We start from the raw sequence: 20,299 nt of genomic DNA, 5'->3' as shown, positions 1-20,299 counted from the left end.
TGTTTTCTTTTGTCACCTTTTGCTGTTTGTTTTTTTTTCCCTCTGATTGAAATTTCATATACTGCAACTTGTGTGCACTGACTCGTATCCTTTTGGTGTGCACCTTTTAGAAGTGTCTGGCTCTGTCTTCAACTACCTGATGGATAGAAAACACCATTCTGTGAAAATCATAAAATATCCTGAGTTGGAAGGGACCCACAAGGATCATTGAGTCCAACATTTGGCTCTACATAGGACTAACTAAAATCTAAATCATATGTCTGAGAGTGTTGTTCAAACAGTTCTTGAACTCCAGCAGGTTTGGTGCTGTGGCCACTTCTCTGGGGAGCCTGTTGCAGTGAGTGATCACCCTATCAGTTAAGAACCTTTTCCTAATACCCAATATGCACCTCACCTGATGTAGCTTCTTGCTGTTCCTTCGGTCCTTTTCTATTAAAGGGAAGACAATTATTATATGTCCCATTTTACCCTCTGTTCTCAAAGCTGAACAAACCAGCGTTCTCAGTCTCTCTGTGTCTTGAAATCCAGAACCTGATCATCATGGGAGCTTTCTGCTGTGCTTGCTCCACTTCCTTCCTGACCTTTTTTGTGTACCAAGGAGCCTGAAAGTGGACTCTATACTTCAAATGTAGTCTTACAAGTGCTGAACAGAAAGGATGAATTGCTTCCCTCAGCCTACTTGGTACAGTCTTACTAATACAAATCAGTATGTACTTGGTCTTCTCTACTGCAAGGGCATACTGCTGATTTATCGTAAACTTATCTGCCGGCATCCCCAGTTTGTCTTCTACAGCACAGTTTTACAGCCGGTTGGCCCCTATTTTGTGCTTCTGCATATGTTTATTCTACCCTGTGTGTAGGATTCTATTTGAAGTTGCTGAACTTCATGAGGTATATTCTTCTGATGAACTCCATCAGTCTATTTCTCTAGCGTGCTGACATTCTTCTGATTGTCAGTTCTGTACTCTGGTTTATCAACTGCTCCTCACAATTTGGAGAATTTTTTGTGGGTGGCTTGCATCCCCTTGTTCAGGTTATTAATGAAGATCATATTCCGCCACTTATCCCAAGATGGCAAATTGTGTTGGTGGGTGTTACAGCTGCCGTTTTCTGATTCTTCAGCCCCATTTTTGCTTCTGAGTTTCAAGGAAAGGAAAGAAGGTATACTAAGTGTCAGCCAGGGCATATATGCCCTCTCCAGTCTGTATCTCTCTGTCAAGGTCCTGTCATATATGTGTTATGCGAAGGTCTCCTCTTTCTCATGGGACATACCTTCATCAACTTAAACATCAAGACTGAGTTCACCATTCCCACTACTATAACTAGAAAGCTTGTTTTGCAGGTATTGTTGCCCGTATATATGCATGGCCCGGAAAGAAGTGTCTATTCATGTAAGAGTCAGTTATTCTTCTTTTGAATAACTATAATTCAGTAAACTGGAGTTGGTCTCTTTTCAGTTGTGCCCATTCAGAGGATGAGAAGCTAATGGGCACAAACCGAAGCACAGGAAGTTCTGGCTGAATGAGAGGGCATTTCTTTACTGTGAGGGTGACAGAGCACTGGAACAGATTGCCCAGAGAGGTTGTGGAGTCTCCTTCTCTGGAGATGTTCAAAACCTGTCTGGATGCCATCCTGTGCGACGTTCTCTAGGTGATCCTGCTCAGCAGGGGGGTTGGACTAGATGATCTTCAGAGGTCTGTTCCAACCTTGTTGATTCTTTGTCTGTGGTTTTGTAATGACATTGTTAAGGAAGATCAAGAATGAACTATGAGGGTAAATTGAAATCCTGTATAAATTGTATTTTGCAATAATGCATGTACAGTGATAAAAATATCATCTTGTCTTAACAATACATCTGCTGATGTGTTTAAGGAGTCTGTCTTTTCTTGGTTACATGATCACTTATGTATTCCTGTGGTGGTCTAACACTGACTAGTAGCCGGACACCACAACACTGCTTCCTCACTGTCCCTCCTTGAAGGACAGGCAGAAAAAATACGATGAAAGAAAGCTTGTGGGTTGAAGTGAGGACAGCGAAATCACCCACCAGTTACTGTCATGGGCAAGGCAGACTCAGCATAAGGGAGATGAATATCATTTATTGCCAATTAAAAATGGACTAGAGCAGTGAGAACTAAAAGCAAACTTAAATACTCCTTCACATCCACCTTCTTCTGCCTCCTCCCTCCAAGCAGCATAGGGGTGTAGGGAATGAAAGTTATGGTCAGTTTATAATGCTTCGTCGCTGCCACTCTTTCATCCTCGTTCTTTTTCCCTGCTCCAGCATGGGGTCCCTCCCACAGAATGTAGTCCTTCCTGAACTGATTCTACATGGGCTTCCTACAGACTTCAGTTCTCCAGGAGCTGCTCCAACATGAGTCTATACCATGTGGTGCAGTCCTTCAGGATTGGACATACTCCAGCATGAGTCCTTCACAGGCTGCATCTCCTGCCAGACAACCTACTACAGCATTGGCTTGTCTATAGAGGCTGCAGTTCTGGCCCAGAGTCTCTGCCTGCATGGACTGTCCATGGGCTGCAACTTCCTTCAAGCCATACCTACCTATTCCACTGTGGGCTGGTCCATGGATATTTGCTCTGCTGTGATAAACCATGGGCTGCAGGGGGACAGCCTGCTCTACCATGGTTGTCTCTGTGGGCTGCAGGTGATCAGTTCCAGTGCCTGGAGCACCTACTCCCCCTCATTCTTCACTTACCTTGGTGTTTCACTCAACATTTTCTCACTCATCTCTTTCAGCTGCTGTTGTACAGCATTTCTTAACCTTAAACATGCTTTCACATAGGTGCAACTATTGTTGCTCATTGGCTTAGCTTTGGCCCATGGCAGGTCCCTTTTGGAGCTGGACCAGTTTGTTTGGAACTGGCTCTTACCTAACATGGGGAAGCTTCTGGACTTTTCTCACAGAGGCCACCCCTGCAGCCCCTCCCCCCACTCCCCTGCTACCAAAACCTTGCCATGTAAACCCAACACAACTCCTGAGGCTTGGCTTTGACTTTTCTCTCTGTTGTGGTTTAACCCCAGTTGGCAGCTAAGTACCACATAGTCTCTTGTTCACTCTCCCCATGTGGTATGGGAGAGAAAATTGGAAAGGTAAGTATGACAACTCATGGTTGAGGTAAAGACAGCTTACTAAGTAAAGCAAAACTTTTGTGCACAAGCAAAGTAGAACAAGGAATCAATTTGCTACTTCCCATCAGCATGTTCACCCACTTCCAGGAAAGCAGAGCTCATCACACAGGGAAAACAAACACCATTGCTCCAAACATCTCTGCTGTCCTCCTTCTTGGACAGGCTGAAGAAGTGCGCCCATGAGAACCCAATGAGGTTCAGCAAAGCCAGGTGCAAGGTGTTGCACTTGAGCTGGGGCAATCCCAGATATTTATATAGACTGGGAGAAGAGGAACATGAGAGCAACCTTGCGGAGAAGGACTTGGGAGTCCTGATGGACGAGAAGCTGGACATGAGCTGGCAGTGTGCACTTGCAGCCCGAAAGGCCAACTGTGTCCTGGGCTGCATGAAAAAAGGGGTGGCCAGCAGGGAGAGGGAGGTGATTGTCCCCCTCTACTTTGCTCTTGTGAGACCCCACCTGGAATACTGTGTGCAGGCCTGGGGCCCCTAGCACAAGGATATGGAACTCTTGGAATGGGTCCAGAAGAGGGCCACTAAGATGATCAGAGGGCTGGAGCGCCTCTCCTTTGCAGAAAGGTTGAGGGAACTGGGCTTGTGTAGCTTGGAGAAAAGAAGGCTCCAGGAAGACCTCATTGTGGCCTTCTAGTACTTGAAGGGAGCATATAAACACGAGGGGGTACACCTGTTTACATGTGTTGGTAGTGATAGGACAAAGGGGAATGGTTTTAAACTAAGGCGGGAGATTTGGGTTGGAAATTAGGAAAAAGTTTTTTCATTAAGAGGGTGGTGAGGCCCTGGAACAGGTTGCCCAGGGAGGTTATAGATGCCCCATCCCTGGAGGCATTCAAGGCCAGGCTTGATGCAACTCTGGGCAGCCTACTCTAGTGGCTGGCAACACTGCCCAGAGCAGGGGGTTTGAAACTAGATGATCTTTAAGGTTCTTTTCAACCCAAGCCATTCTACGATTCATTCTATGATTCTTTACTCTAGTTTTTATTGCTGAGCATGAAGTCATATAGTAAGGGATATTCCTTTGGTCATTTCAGGTCCGTTGTCCTAACTGCATCCTCTCCAGTCGTCTTATGTGCCTCCAGACTCGTTGCTGGTAGGACAGCATAAGAAACAAGGTCCTTTACTCTATGTAAGCACTACTCTGCAACCACAAAAAGCGTTGGTGTGTTACCACCGCTATTTTCATCAAAAATCCAAAACACATTCTCATAGGAACCTGTACAAAGAAAATTAACTCTATCCCATCCAAAACCTTCTCTTGGCAGATGAGATGTATTCTTTGTAAGACTGGTTTCCTCTGTAACACTGAAAATCAGCCTGGAGGGATACCTGCTTTATCCTAGTCAGTTTTGACTGCAACTGTATTCTGACTCTTTGTTTTGTTTCAGGCTGAAGATGCTGAGCCGTTTGTCAGGTTTAGCAAATACTGTTCTACAGGAGTTCTCAGGTGATGGTGGAGATGCAGTTACTGAATCCTCTGTGACTGTAAGTTTGTTGTAGTGGAAAGATTTTCACATCTTACTGAGAGTTAGTTGGGGAGTGTAAAGTATTTGGTTTCAGTGAAAACCATTTCCTGTTTCTTTGCAGCTGAGTGCTAGACTGAACTGGCATTCCACTCTGTTTCCTGCATTTCTGACCTCTTAAGTCAACACTTCTGCGATGAAGACAATAATCTTAGTTTCAGCATCTCATCTAGGAAAAAAAAACTTTCTGAGTGAAGAAAGACTTATAAGAGTGCTAAATATTCTGTATAGTATAAAAGGGAGCTCTGCATAATTGGGTTACAGTGGGAGGGTTGATCTACATGTTGCTCTCTGATACCTGAGACAGTGCAGAACATGTGAGGCATCTTCCCCAAACTGTTTCAGATTTGCTGTTGTGTTTGGCAATTTTTTTTTCTTGTATATTTTTTGTCAAGGCTATCCCGAGCTTTTCTTCTGGTTTCACGTAATTGCATACAGTTCTGTAGGCTGCATGAAAGAGTGCAGTGTTTAGGAGTGGCACTGAAGATACCATTTGGATGCTATACTTCAGTCTTTTCAGACTTCTTTTCTCCAGAGCGCTCATTTCACTATTTCAGGTACAAACTTCAGAGTCAGGAGCAGAAAGCGTGGAGGAGGCACCTGGGGAGTTACTGGAGCGCCTAGCTCAAACAGAAAAACTAGTTGTCCAGCTGAAAGATTTGATCCGAGAAAAGGATGCCCTGCTCCAGCAAAAAGAAACCGTACTCAAGGTATAATTTCTTTCAGTGGGGACTTGGGAACAAGAGTGAAATGCTGCATCAGCTTTCTGTGTGAGTCAGTCTCAGTTTTCTTCCAAGCCTTAGAGATGTCTGCACTACTAAATGCATCAATTTCAGAGAACGATTGAATTCCAAAGAATGTGTGCTAACCAAAGAGATGTAGGATTACACTTAGCTTAGGTGTAGTTGCCTTAGAGTACACTGCATGCCATGTATTTTGTCTTGGAGCTCCTCTGTGCCCACATGGAGTCCTCATATATACTTTTATACTAGTATAAAAATGTCTCTTGTGATTTTTTTTCCAGTTCAGAATCTCTGAGACAGAATGGGCTGTATTGCAGCCATCCAGCGGTCCAGTGGTTTTATGGCATTTAACCAAAGATACGTATGTATTTTAAGCATAATCCCTTTGAATCTTTCTTTTACAGGAAGAGCGGGAGGCTGCAGATGCAAAACTGATGAAACTGAAACTTCAGGCCAAAGCCAAACTGGCATCTCTGAACAAACGCATTGAGGAGTTAACAGAGAAAGGATCACCAATGCCTGCACAGACCTTATCAGAAGAGCAATTGTATTCTAAGGTTGGGAGAACAGGGCTACTTAAAAGATGTTAGCCTCTAGATATAGTCTGGTATTCTCCTACGTCTTAGGTCCCAGTGATGTAGTAGGGCCTATCTCTGTTATTAGCAGGTCATTAATAGTTCCAGCAAAGATGTCTGTCCTGTAGGAAGCTGGCCTGTCCAGCTTTCTAGTACTACAGATGCCCTTGGGGTGCACAGCTTGATGTCCTCAAGGGTATGGGTCAGTTTCACTTTGCATACCTTTCCCATATCTTTGGTATTCTGTTACAGTTAAGTTTTTCCCTGTAGAAATCACATCTGTGTCTAAGCTGTAAGTTTCTAAAGATTACCTGTCATGTAAGTACAGAAAAGGAATGACGAGGCTGGCTGGAATACAAGAACAAGAAGGTTATTAAATTTGAAAGGCAGTAACTTAAATGTAAAAAGAAAATATTTCCAAGCCATGTAGCTTGCTGTGCTACCTCAAAGTTCTATGATTAACAAGACCTATTTATATAAAACTGGGTAAAAGTAGGGATTTTGCTATTGAGCAATACCTCCAGGTTCCTTTTCTGCCAGGCAGTTTTCCATGCACTCTACCCCCAGCCTGTAGTGTTACAGGGGGTTGTAGTGCCCCAAGTGCAGGATCTCACCTTGTTCAACCTCATACAGCTGGCCTCAGCCCATCAATTCAGTCTGTTCAGATCCCTCTGTAGAGCCTTCCTGCCCTCAAGAAGATCAATGCTGCCACCCAACTTGGTGTTGTCTGCAAACTTAGTGAGGTTACACTTGATCCCCTTGTCCGTTTCATTGATAAAAATACTAAAGAGAACTGGCTGCAGATGGTGGCTTGATTACACTAGAGAAGATAAGGGCTAATAGAAACATTGAAAAAAAGATCAAAAGATTATGGAAAATGTTAAAAGGTGAGTGTAAGTGATATTTAATGGTGAACTGTCAGGTAAAGAGTGGCTATTAATTGAAAATCACATGAAAGACAATCCAGTCATTGGTCACAGCCAACACAGATTCAATAGGAGAAGGACCCATTTAACAAATGTAATTTCCTTTTATGACAAGGTACCCACCTAGCTGACCAAGGGAAGCCAGTTGATTTAATCTTTTTGGATTTCAGTAAAGCTTTCAATACTGTTTCTCACAGTATCCTTCTGGACAAAATATCCAGTATACAGCTGACCAAATGCATAGTACAATGTGTGAACTGTTGGCTGATGAGTCAGTCTCAAAGGTTTATAGTAAATGGGGTTACATTAGGCTGGTGGCCAGTCACTTGATGGGGTTCTGCAGGGCTCTATTTTGGGGCCAGTTCTCTTTAATGTTTTCATAAAGGACTTGGATGCAGGACTCGAAGGTATACTAAGTAACTTTGTGGACAATTCTAAATTGGGAGGAGTGGTTGACTCCATCCTGAGTAGACAGGCCTTGCGGAGAGATCTTGACAAATTAGAGACTGGGGCAATCACCAACCACATGAAGTTGAACAAGTGCTGGATTCTGCACCTGCGTTGGGGTAACCCTGGATATATGTACAGACTAGGGGGATGAGAGCCTGGAGAGCAGCTCCACAGAAGGAGATCTGGGGGCTCTGTTTAATGGCAAGTTGAATCTGAGTCAACAGTGTGTCGTGGCCTTCAAAAGGTCCAACCATATCCTGGGGTGCATCAGGTACAACATTGCTAGTTGGTTGAGGGAAGTGACTGTCCTGCTCTAGTCTGCATTGGTGCAGCATCACTGTGAGTGCTGTGTGCAGTTTTGGGTGCCAGAATATAAGCTATTAGTGTCCAAAGGAAAACTACATAAAGATGGTGAAGGGTCTAGAGGACATGATGCATGAGGAGTGGCTGAGGACACTTAATTCATTCAACATAGAGAAGAGGAGATTGAGGGGAGACCTCATGGCAGCCAACAGCTTCCTCATGATGGGAGTGTGGAGGGGCAGACACTCATCTCTTCTCTAGGGACCAGCAACAGGTCTTAAGGGAATGGCATGGAGCTGTGTCAGGGGAGATTCAGGCTGGATATTAGGAAAAGGTTATTCACTGGGAGGATGGTTGGGCACTGGAACAGGCTCCACAGGGCCACAGGGCAGTGTTTATGGCACTAAGTGTGATGGAGTTCAAGAAGCATTTGGGTAACAGACATATGTTTTGATTTATGGGTGGTCCTGTTTGGAGCTAAAAGTTGGACTTGATGATCTTAATGCGTCCCTTCCAACTCAGGATATTCTATGATTCTAATGGAGTAATGATTGGCTACATAACTTGTACTTAATATTGTTGATGGATGACATCACAAGAAATTACATGAATTTGCTGCTGTAAATTGCTTTATGATATCATCTTGATAACCTTTTTCAATACAAACTAGCACTTGGTTTTCATATAGGAGGAACTGGATGATTTTGAGGATTAACATAACATGAAAATGAGATAATTTAACAGACATACGATCAAGCAGTTTTGGTATCCTGCCACTGTATACTGCAAGGCTATGAAAAAAATCCTCAGTCTGTGTAGATATGTCACTCAGGCTTTATTTCCTAGACTGTTACGGACTAATGAGCATTTTTGCTGCAAAATTCAAATTCATCAGTTGAAGGCAAAATCAGAGAGTTTATCACCAGTGAATCAATGTGATGTAGATTTTCATTAAAAGGGTAGGTTTTTGTTGCTAAGAAGGCTAGTGGCTGCATTAGGCAAATTACCACCAGCAGGTCGAGAGAGGTGATCCTTAGCCTTTACTCAGTACAAGAGAGACCTAGACATAAAATCACAGAATAGCTTGGGCTGGAAGGGACCTTAAAGAACATCTAGTTCCAAATGCCTGCCATGCACAGGGATGCTGCCCACTAGATTAGGCTGCCCGGGGCCTCGTCCAACCTAATGTCATACACCTCCAGGGATGGGGTATGTACAGCTTGCAGATGCAGGACCTTGTGCTTGGCCTTATGAACCTGTACAAACCTTCATGAGGCTCTCAAGCCTCTCATGGTCCCTCTGGATGGCATCCCTTCCCACTAGCATGTTGACCACACCATACAGCTTGGTGGTATTGGCAGGCTTGCTTGTACACTGTCCATTTCAGTGACAAAGAAACTGACACATGAAGAACATCAGTCATTACTGATCTCCACTTGGACATTGAGCTGTTGACTGCAACACTTTGAGTGCAACCATCCAGCCAATTCATTACCCACCAAGCAGCTCATCTGTCAAATCCATAGCTCTCCAGTTTAGAGACAAGGATATCATGTGGGACAGTATCCAATTCTTTGCACGAGTCCAGATAGATGATGTTAGTTGCTCTTCCCCTATCTGCTAATGCTGTAACCCCATTTTAGAAGGCCACCAGATTTGTCAATGCAAATACTTAGGAAACACTTCCCAATTAAAGACATCTTGTACGTACCTATATAGAAATGAGGAAAAATGTTACTTTATGTAGACTAACTTCATTTTAAGAAACAAAGAATAAGTAAAGAAATAAAAAATGATTTATGATTTGGAGTAAAGAGTGATGTAGCGTTTCATGTTCGTTTTCTTTTGTTTATTTTTAAAATTGAGCAGTAGTACTAATCAGTTTTCTTTCTTGTGTTTTTTTTTCTTCTCAATTCTTTCTTTTTGCAATATCAGAGTAATCAAAATACAAATGAAGGGCATAGAGATGAAGCCAGAGGACTAATAGAGCAGCTCAGGACACAAGAGGATACTGTTCAGGATCTGAAGGAACAGCTGGCTCTAGCCAAGATGAATCTTAATGATGCTGAAATCAAGTATGCAACACAGGTACACAAAAAGGCTTTTATTTTTGTGTGTTTCTCACTCCACCACTGACGCTGGCATAATTTAGGACAGTTGTTCCTGAGGGCATGCTGCTGCTTAGGGTATATGGCCAAATATGGCAGTCTTGACAGAAGTGAGGCTACCATAGCTCCATGATCCCAGGTCCAGCCTGAGAATGCAATTCCTGGCAGAAAATTCCTGACAGACTCGGACTCCCCTGGTCCCTCCAATTGGTAACTCTGTACCTGCCTTGGAGAGGTACAGGCATACTAATGGACATACATAACATACACTCATGCACACCCTGACCAGGACTCTTTTGGTCTTTCCAGTAGCCAGCTCCCTGTCGTCTCACCCTCAGAGACATGCAAATACACAAAGGCAGGTCTTGCTCTTAGAGAACCTCATCAGGACCCAGTGGTGACTCCGGTAGCTAGCTAAAGCTCCCCTGACCATCCAGTTGTCAAGTCTGCTTGTGGTCTTGTCTTTGGGTGCCATACGCCCTCTGTCCTGGCTCCCAGGCCTCTTCACCTACTTGCCAGATAGTCTGGCTTGGTATTAGCTAGTGAACATACACTCATTTGCATGCTGACACTTTCTACAGTTGCTGGCGCCACAGACACATGGGCCCTTTGACCCACAGTCTGATTCTAGTCACTGGTACTCAGACCTCTCTCCCCCAATACACACACGTGCACACTGGATAGAGGGTGCTTCCCACAGAAGAGAAAAAGAGAAATGGACTTTTATAAGAAGATGAAATAAACTGCTGATCAGGCACAGGGCATGGCAGACAAGACACTGTTTACACACACAACTGATTTTTATTTTTATATACCTTTACTGCCCTTTTTTTTTCATGCTTGTTCCTCTCCAAATACCCTAGGTCCATCAATTTCCCTGCCTTTGCTTCCTCTTCTAAACATCCCATAATAAGTCTTGCACAATCCCAGAATTGCAGTCCTCTTTGGCTGCTTCCAGTAATACATCCTGTATCCCTAGGCAGTAACCACTGCTAAAAGTGCTCTGCTGTTATGAGTCTCACGCTTAAATAATGGGAGTGATGGCTCTCTGAGGAGGAAGTACTACGGAAGCAGCCCTTGGAAGGGCTCTGAGTCAGAATTTGGTTTATTGTCTGCCTGCTGTTGTGCTTCTAGGCTTGTGTAGGTGGGCTTTTGGTGGGCTTATTGTTGTCCTATGGTGGGCTTTGGAGTAGCTGGGACACAGTATTATTTTTTAATCCCACACCTGCCATTGACTCTCTCTGCTCTGCCATGGATGCGTAGATAAGCTTTTTATCACATAACTTAACAACTGTTGCTGCTATTGTATTTATTTATAACATGATTTATGTTAATACTACCGATGTCAGTTTTAGGTTTTGGTGTGTGAAATAGACTGTGTCCTATGCAAATACAAAACCAGAAGTTTTATGAAGTTGCACTTATGTAGAAATTACATCTTTTAAAATTCTGTGTAGTTGTAAATGAAAAATCTACATTTTCTGCTTTCTGGAATCTGAAATATCAGTTAATGTATATATATTAGAAGGTTAAAGATACCGTGTAACCAAGGTGACATAAAAGATTACCAAGCTGAAGACATCATCACACATACATGTGGTGTTCTGAAGTTGAAAGCTGGCATGCACGCTTGTTAAGCTCATAACTTTCTTGTTTGTTTTTGTTGTTGTTGTTGTGCAGGTTTTTGTTTGTTTTTGTCTTTTTTTGTTGTTTGTTTATGTATATACATATATATATATATATATATTATGGCTTATGTTTTCAGCTGAGTCACCTGCAGAAAGTAATTGAGGAGAAGGAAGCTTTCTTAAAAGAGCAGGTTCAACAGCACCAAGCTGAATTGCTGAAGATAGCAGCTGAGTCAAATCTGGATGTAGAGATGCAGCAGGTATATTTGTCATAATAATCTTATGAAGGTGAAGAGAAAAGAAAATAATTTTTATTAGTCTGAGGACTCACTGGGAAGGCACTTCTCAGCAAAGTAAGTCAGAAGGGACGAGAAGGGGTTTGATTTGATTGTCTGCTTTTCTTGGTTGTTTATTTTTAGGATGCTATCTTTGACTTTCAGAGTTCCAGCTGCAATGTGCTGATTTGCTATAAAACCTTCCCTATCACAGTTAAGAAGTACTCATTTATTGTGCTCTGGTTCCCTATTTGTGAAACAGTGGTGTGCTCTTCTTACTGTACCATGGTTCCAGAATAAATGTCAATAAAGAACAAAGTTATTTAGGCTGTAAAATTAACTGTGTTATGAAAAGTAGGTCTATGGATGAAATAAGGGAACCTAGCCTTCTTATGTTAGCCTCTCAGATTACTGTTACAGTGCTGTCTCTCTTACAGAACCTGCATATGCTTCAGAGAAAGCTACAGGAAAAGGAAACAGCTCTGCTAGAACAAACTCAGATGGCAGAATTTCTGCAGCGGGAATTGCATATGGCTGAACAACAAAAACAGGTACTTTTTCATGTTTTGCTTATTGCTTTACTGTCATGTCTCTTTAGTGGAGTCATAGAATCACAGAATGGCTTGGGTTGGAAGGGACCTTAAAGATCATCTAGTTTGAACCGTCTGCCATGCACTGGGATGCCACCCCACTAGATCAAGCTGTCCAGGGCCTCATCCACCTCCAGGGATGGGGCATCCACAGCTTCTTTGTGCAACCTGTTGCAGTGCCTCACCACGCTCTGAGTGAAGAATTTTCTCCTAACATCTAATATAATTCCTCCTCTTTTAGTTTAAAGCCATTCATCCTTATCCTATTAGTATCTGCCTGAGCAAAAAGATGCTCTCTATCTTTTTAATAAGCCTCCTTTAAGTATTGGAAAGCTGCAGTGAGGTCTCCTTAGACCCTTCTCATCCTCAGTCTGAACAGACCCAGTTCTCTCAGCCTTTCTTTATAGGGGAAGTGCTCCACTCCAGCCCTCTGATCATCTTTGTGGCCTTTCTCTGGACCTGCTCTAACAGGTGGACATCCTTTTTGTTGTGGGGGTCCCAGACCTGGATGCAGCACTCCAAGTGGGGCTTCAGACAGGCAGAGCAGAGAGGGCCAAATCACCTCCCTTGACCTGCTGGCCCCTCCTCTATTGATACAGCCCAGGATGCAGCTGTTCTGGGCTGCAAGCACACACTGCTGGCTCGTGTCAAACTTTTTGTGCACCAGACTGAACGCGGTGGACTGGACTTTTGTCAGTAGCCAGTTACCAGATCAGCTTATTTCTGACACCAAGTTTCCAGCATGAAATCAAGCTGGCAACTCCCTCAGCTCAGAGAGAAAAAATGTTAATTCTTGGATAAGAGGCAGTTTAGTCTGAATGGGGAATCACGTGATTGTTACCTCAAAATTAAGATACTCCTCCCTTTCAAAGAAGAGGACAGATTTTTTTTGGTTCCGGAAAAGAAAACAAAATGATTACTACTATGCAGAAAAGATTTCAAAATATCGCTATTAAAAATTACTATACACGCTTTCTAACCTTACTTCTGGCTTTATGCTCAGCCTTGTACAGTCTCCCCAAAAGTTGATGACTTCTGTCTGGTTGAGGATAAGGGCTTACAGCAAGTTGACAGCATCACAAATCTCCAAACAGGAGGAATTTTGTGTCCGTGGCTTATTCCTCAATCCAGGATCCACTTGGAGTTATTTTTATGTTTGCTAAAATGGTTTTACACTTTGTTTTGTCTTCATTAGACAACAAGTTCATGCTGCATCTGATTTTACTATACATGGTGTGTTTTATGTCATAGAAATAAAATGATATTGTCTACATGTCATGCTTTATGTCATCAAATAGAGTTCTATTTCTTTGTCTATTTTGTTACTACTCTGTCCAATTTTCTCCAGTTCTCAGTGTGAATTTTTTCAACTGACAACTGGTGAAATGTTTATAGCCTCGGGGTCTCCAGTTCCAATGCGTGCCTCACCTTCTGTCATTCCCTGCCTTCATGTACTTCCCTGCATCCCATTCTGTGTTCCTGCTTCTCAATGCCTCTGCTGTCTCACCAGGCCTGCACTTTTCTACACTGTTAGTCATACCTATTTCATTTTACAAAGAGTAGGTCTTTGTAGCTGCTATCTATTACAGAAAAACTAAAAAAAAAGCTGCAATAATACCATATGAAGATAAGTAAAACAAATTTTGCTTATTTACATGGTAAGAAGAAATATTTTTATAGCTAAACTAAGTAAAATCATTTCCAGGAATTTAAGGCATGGGCAGACAGCAGGCTTGATGAGCCTTGTTCCTGAGGACTTGTAAATACAATGTAAAGCTTTGAGCCCTGTTACTAGTAGTGTCAATGCTACACTATTGGACTACAAGGCTCTGTAACTATTAATCTTGGTCTGTTCTCCCACGTGCCTGGTGACAGGACGAGGGGGAATGGGCTTAAGTTGCGCCAGGGGAGTTTTAGGTTGGATCTTAGGAAGAACTTCTTTACCGAAAGGGTTGTTAGACATTGGAACAGGCTGCCCAGGGAAGTGGTGGAGTCACCATCCCTGGAAGTCTTTAAAAGACGTTTAGATGTAGAGCTTAGGGATATGGTTTAGTGGGGACTGTTAGTGTTAGGTCAGAGGTTGGACTCGATGATCTTGAGGTCTCTTCCAACCTAGAAATTCTGTGATTCTGTGTGATTCTGTGTTTCTGTAATCTGGTTTTGTGGCTAGCTGTAGATTTTCCAGGTGATAGTTGTTTAGGGGGCTCTAGCCACCACACTAACATGTGCATCTGCACTGAACTTGAACTTTTTCTAAGGCAGGTTTTAGAGCTACAGGTCTCTGTGCGTTGCTTACAGTTAGTCCAGCCAAGCAACAGGGATTAAGATGCTTTGGAAGACCTCCCTAGCAGTGTGGTTTCTGTGCATGTGAACAGGGACAAAATCTAACCATACTGTGCACTGCTGTCTCATGCATTCAAAGCTGACAAATACACAGTGCTTCACCTAAGACAAAAGTACCTAGCATGGTGCTAATATAGCTACACTGTTCTGGACTACAGTGTCCGGGCCAGATCAAAGGCAGATGTTCTTTGGTGCAACTTCCTAAGGACTTGGTAGTATGACACAGCTTCTGCAGTGGTATTGGCTCTTACCTAATCATTTTGGAGTGTGAATAAAATGAGATCAAGTCTCTACATATATGACTATATATACATATGCCCCTTGAGATGAGATCCCTTAAAAGATTTGTTTGCAGATGTATGATGAGTACCTTTTTTTTTCCCCTCAGTAACACAACTTCTGAAAATCTCCACCATTTAGAATGACCTTCTGCTTTATCAGTCTCGTGGGAGAGTGGTGCAGTACATCAGTTGCACTTCTGGTCAAACAAGCAGATATTTAACAAATTAATTTTTAAGCTCAAATGTTCATCGTTTCTACATACAAACAAAAGAGACCTCTACTGTTGTCACTGGTTGTGCTGTTCTCTAGTGTCCTTAGTTAATTCAAGCTTTGAACATTAATATTGTTCTTCCTGGCGAAATGATAGCTTTTATTATTTTTTTCCCCCTGTACTCAGCTCTGGTGAGGCCGCACCTCGAGTACTGTGTTCAGTTTTGGGCCCCTCGCTACAAGTAGGACATGGAGATGCTTGAGCGGGTTCAGAGAAGGGCGACGAAGCTGGTGAGGGGCCTGGAGAACAAGTCCTATGAGGAGCGGCTGAGGGAGCTGGGCTTGTTCAGCCTGGAGAAAAGGAGGCTCAGGGGTGACCTTATCGCTCTCTATGGGTACCTCAAGGGAGGCTGTAGCGAGGTGGGGGTTGGCCTGTTCTCCCACGTGCCTGGTGACAGGACGAGGGGGAATGGGCTTAAGTTGAGCCAGGGGAGTTTTAGGTTAGATGTTAGGAAGAACTTCTTCACTGAAAGGGTTGTGAGGCACTGGAACAGGCTGCCCAGGGAAGTGGTGGAATCACCATCCCTGGAAGTCTTCAAAAGACGTTTAGATGTAGAGCTTAGGGAAATGGTTTAGTGGGGACTGTTAGCATCAGGTCAGAGGTTGGACTCGATGATCTTGAGGTCTCTTCCAACCTAGAAAATTCTGTGATTCTGTGATTCTATTATAAATATCCTTGGTCTCAAAGCAATATCTAATTCTACCACCTCTCGTCCTTTATTTATTTATAATTATGCTCTATCAGAACACAACAGGTTGATCTACTTCCAGATCTGTTGGTCAGGCTTTGAAAGGTCTCAAGGTATTTGAAGGAAGCAAATGTGAGCTGATTCATTGTCTTGTACATTTGGAGAGAAGCAGAAAGAAATTGATTTCTGACCAAAATGCTGGAAACTTCTTGAATATTTTGGAAATAGTTTCTTCCTGTTTAGATCTTGAAGACAATGAACAAAGAAACATGTTTATTTTGGTGATTCTTCTTGGTAATGTACATGTATTTTGTTATTATCGTTATTATTATAGAATTTGCATAAGGTGTTTAGTGGATGAAATGTAGTTTTGATGAGGAGGCAAAAAAACACTTTTTGTTCCTTTCATGTATATTGGTTGAAGAGCTCTGATTTTCAATATGTTTTGTAAACATAATTTGGAGCTCTTTCACAATGGCTTTCTTCTGACCCCTTATAGCCCAGTCCCCAGTGGTAGAGTAATGCTAGATTACAATACAGTTTACAAGTAAGCAAAATGCTATGGACCTCTTCTCACAGGAGTCACCATAATGAATCAGAATTGTAGCCTGCCCAATAATTCCTCCAGCAATGGCCAGGACTCCTGTCTTGCTTCAGTCACGTGCCGAGAGAAAATATTTCCTACCTGATACCCAGATGTCCCTCATGGACATCTGTTTTGTAAGCCTTCATAGCTTCTACACACACACACTCCGCAAAGCCTGTCCAGTGCTGAGCCGCATTTTGGAAACATTTTTCATTTCTTTAAAAGTTTTATGCACCACTCTATTTTCTTGTTCATGTGTCCCAACCAGGCACAGTGGTGGGACCTCTTACTATCAAGAAGAGGTGAGGAACCTCAGTGAACTGACATGTACTCATTGTTGATTTTACTGCTTGCCAGAGAGTTTTGTGGAGTGGTAGCATGGATACCTGTCATGGTTTAACCCAGCCAGCAGCTAAACACCACGCAGCCGTTTGCTCACCCTCCCTCCTCCCTCTCTGGGACGGGGGAGAGAAATGGAAAGTGAAGCCCATGAGTTGAGATAAAGAGAGTTTAATAAGACAGTAAAATAATAATAATAATAATAATAATAATAATAATAATAATAATAATAATAATAATAATAATAATAATAATAATACAATGATGATAATAGTACTACTACTAATGTGTACAAACAAGTGATGCACAATGCAATTGCTCACCACCCACTGACCGATGCCCAGCCTAACCCCGAGCAGTCCGGTGCCCCTCCCCCGGCTAGCCACCCCTATATATTGTTCAGCATGACCCCAGATGGTATGGAATACCCCTTTGGCTAGTTTGGGTCACCTGTCCTGGGTCTGTCCCCTCCCAGCTCTTACTGCACCCCCAGCCTGCCCATTGGCAGGACAGAGCAAGAAGCTGAGATGTCCTTGGCTTGGTATAAGCACTGCTCTGCAACAATTAAAACATCGGGGTGTTATCAGCAGTCTTCTCATCCTAAGCCAAAACATAGCATTCTACCAGCTACTAGGAAGAAAATTAACTGTGTTCTAACTGAAACCAGGACAATATCTTCATGGCACGGTTGTTAGGGTCCCCTGATTCCTCTTCCACGCTCTGAATCCCCTTGTGCCATTATATGGTCATCAGAAGATCCAGGTATACCTACATCCTAAGGCCATGGGGTGGAAGCTTCTCTTCCTACCCATAGTGTAAAGGGAGCTCCTCATCAGCCTCCTCTGGAAACTAAATATGTTGATCATCCATAGGCCCAGGAGAAGGAAATTTGATGAATTTTCTTCTCTACGCTGGGCATTGTGTAGAGTGCTCTGTCACTTATGGTTTACTTTTTCAGCATTTTTAACCCAATTTCACATGCACGCTTTTGTTCCATTTGTTAATTGTCCTCCTTAATTCTCCTTTTCCTGTTGTCGTGCTTCTTCCCCTTTTTGGGAAGCTTTCTTTCCTCTAAAACAGAATTCATGGTAACTGTTCTACTGTTTTCTTCTTGTCTATTCCCCTGCAATAAATTTAGATTTTTCTTTTCTTTAGTTTTGGGAGTTGAACTGAAATTGTGAGTTCACGTTTACCCCAGCTTTATGACCTTTCAAGAAGGATGTAGTAGGGCAGGTTCTCTCTAAGAAATCAAGGTTTCTCTCATGTTTATTTCATTTGTTCTGCTACTTAAATATCTGAGGAGGATATAATGGCAATTTTAAGATTTAATTCAGGTACTTTGCTTTGGTGCTGAATTGATCTAGATAAGAGTTAAATTAATTTCCATAACTTTTTACAGATGTTACAAGATCAATGCCAGAAGATGTCAGTGGATCTAAGCTCTCTGAAAGATGTGCTAGATGCAGAGAGACAAGAGTCTCAGAGTCTTAGAGAGAAAATGGAGATGGAACTAGCCGAGAGGAAGCTATCCTGCCATCACTTGCAGGAGGAGGTACAGTGTCTCTCAGAACAGCTACAAGAGGCAAGAATGGCGCAAGTGGAATTAGAGAGATATAGAGGCCTGGAGAAGAAACAAAGGCAGGAGGTGGAAGAGAAAAACCTACAGATCAGTTGTCTTAAGGTGGCTGAACAAGAGCTCCAGTCTAGCTATGCTGCCCTTGTAGCTGAAAATGATAAGCTGAAACAGGATGTTGACCAACTGTTGATGCTGTCTGCTGAAAACAGTACTACAATAAAGAAACTACAGGGTGAGTAAGCATGGTATTTTGGTGAAGCAGGTTTTCAAGAACCGAAGGATATCTGGGTTGCCTTCTACTTGACTTTGCTTTTATGATGACTCATAAGAAAATACTGACCATAGAATCATTCAGGCTGGAGAAGACCTCTAAGATCATCAACCTTTAAGATTGTATTAAAGTCCACCACTAAACACCAAACTAAGTTCTAAATCTACATGTTTTTTGAAGACTTCCAGGCGTGGTGTCTCAACCACTTCCCTGGGCAGCCTATTCCAATGCTGTACAGCCCCTTCAGTAAAGAAATTTCTCCTAATATCCAACCTAAGTATGATAAGGTCTCCCCTTAGCCACCTTCTCTCTAGGCTAAACAGCCCTAGTTCCCTCAGCCACTCCTAATGAGACTTGTTTTCGAGACCCTTCATCAGCTTTGTTGCCCTTCTTTGGGCACACTCCAGCACCTCGATGTCCTTATGGTAGTGGGGGGCCCAAAACTGAACACAGTATTAGAGGTGCGGCCTCTAATACTCAAAGCTGAGTGAATCACTGCCCTAGTCCTGCTGGCCACACTATTTATGATAAAAGCCAGCTTATCCTGGTTTCCACCTGGACATTGAGCTGTTGACCGCAACTCTTTGAATGCAACTGTCTAGCCAATTCCTTACCTACCACGTGGTCCATTTATGTAATCCATTTTAGAGACAAGAAAGTTGTACAGGACAGTATTGTATACTTTGCACAAGTCCAGGTAGATGGCATCAGTTGCTCTCCCCTTATTAACCTGTGCTATAACCCCACTGTAGAAGGCCACCATTTGTCAGGCACAATTTGACCTTAGTGAAGATACGCTATCTGTCACCAGTCATCTCTGTTTTTCATGTGCCTCAGTGTAGTTTCCAGGCAGATCTACTTCATGATCATACTGGGCATAGAAGTGAGACTGACAAGCCTGTAGTTCCCTGGATCTTCTTTTTTCCCCTTCTTAAAAATGGGGGTTATATTTCCCCTTTTTTAGTCACTGGCACTTCACCAGACTGCCACAACTTCCCAAATATTATTTGAAAAGGGTAGCATTTGTTGTACTTTCTTTGTGTGGTGTTGTAGCCTATAGTTTTTTGAGACGTGCTAATTTCTTGAGCCAGATATATATTTTTAATTAATTTTAATAATTCATTGGATTCCTATTTCTTCCATCAACTTGTGCAAGTTCTTCTTGGATGTGCCACATTCTTCAAAATCTTTCAGATTCTTCTACCGAAATGTTAAACGAGCAACCAAGGAGAGCAAACTGTACCACTTTTCTCTGTAAGCTTATATTGAATCAGAACTAAAAATACTAATCTTACTGGAGGCTAATATTTCAAATTGTTTTTGTTTTTTTTTCCAGCTACTTTAGGTCCCAAAACGGGAGCGGTGACTGGGATATAAAGAATCCATGTACTATAGTGCATACATGTAAACTGGGTGTATTTCAGCAAAAAAGGTACACCTTAACTCCCTTTTTTTCTTCCTCCTTTAGATGAACTTATACAGAAATCTGAAGAATTTGTATGCTGTCAGAATAAGCTGAAATCCTGGCCAGTGTTGGAGGTCTCTGAATTGAAGAAAGAGGTATGGTATTTTCATAAGTCCTGTAAAATTTTCCCATATGTTGAGGAACTGAAACAGAGTGAAATGTTTAAAAATTCTTTTTCATGTGGTGTTGCTTCA

The 20,299-nt window shown here is 42.5% G+C and overlaps 1 protein-coding gene across 3 annotated transcripts in view; it reads left to right on the top strand.

Annotated features, from left to right (window-relative positions):
- GOLGB1 (golgin B1) overlaps positions 1-20,299 on the top strand; it is a 68,340-nt gene that overhangs the window by 5,326 nt on the left and 42,715 nt on the right. For all 3 annotated transcript variants that reach the window (XR_014618548.1, XM_084288764.1, XM_084288765.1), the window contains exons 3-10: positions 4,552-4,648; positions 5,244-5,396; positions 5,834-5,986; positions 9,619-9,771; positions 11,557-11,679; positions 12,132-12,245; positions 18,193-18,601; positions 20,109-20,200. Coding sequence is in view for 2 of the 3 variants with exons in the window: in XM_084288764.1 (XP_084144890.1) it covers positions 4,559-4,648; positions 5,244-5,396; positions 5,834-5,986; positions 9,619-9,771; positions 11,557-11,679; positions 12,132-12,245; positions 18,193-18,601; positions 20,109-20,200 (1,287 nt within the window). In the remaining variant the exon portion in view is untranslated. The remainder of the gene's footprint in view (positions 1-4,551; positions 4,649-5,243; positions 5,397-5,833; positions 5,987-9,618; positions 9,772-11,556; positions 11,680-12,131; positions 12,246-18,192; positions 18,602-20,108; positions 20,201-20,299) is intronic.

The sequence above is a fragment of the Netta rufina genome (genome assembly GCF_964035555.1).
Source record: "Netta rufina genome assembly, chromosome: 1".
NCBI lineage: Eukaryota > Metazoa > Chordata > Aves > Anseriformes > Anatidae > Netta > Netta rufina.
This window is presented reverse-complemented; position numbering and strand designations above follow the sequence as displayed.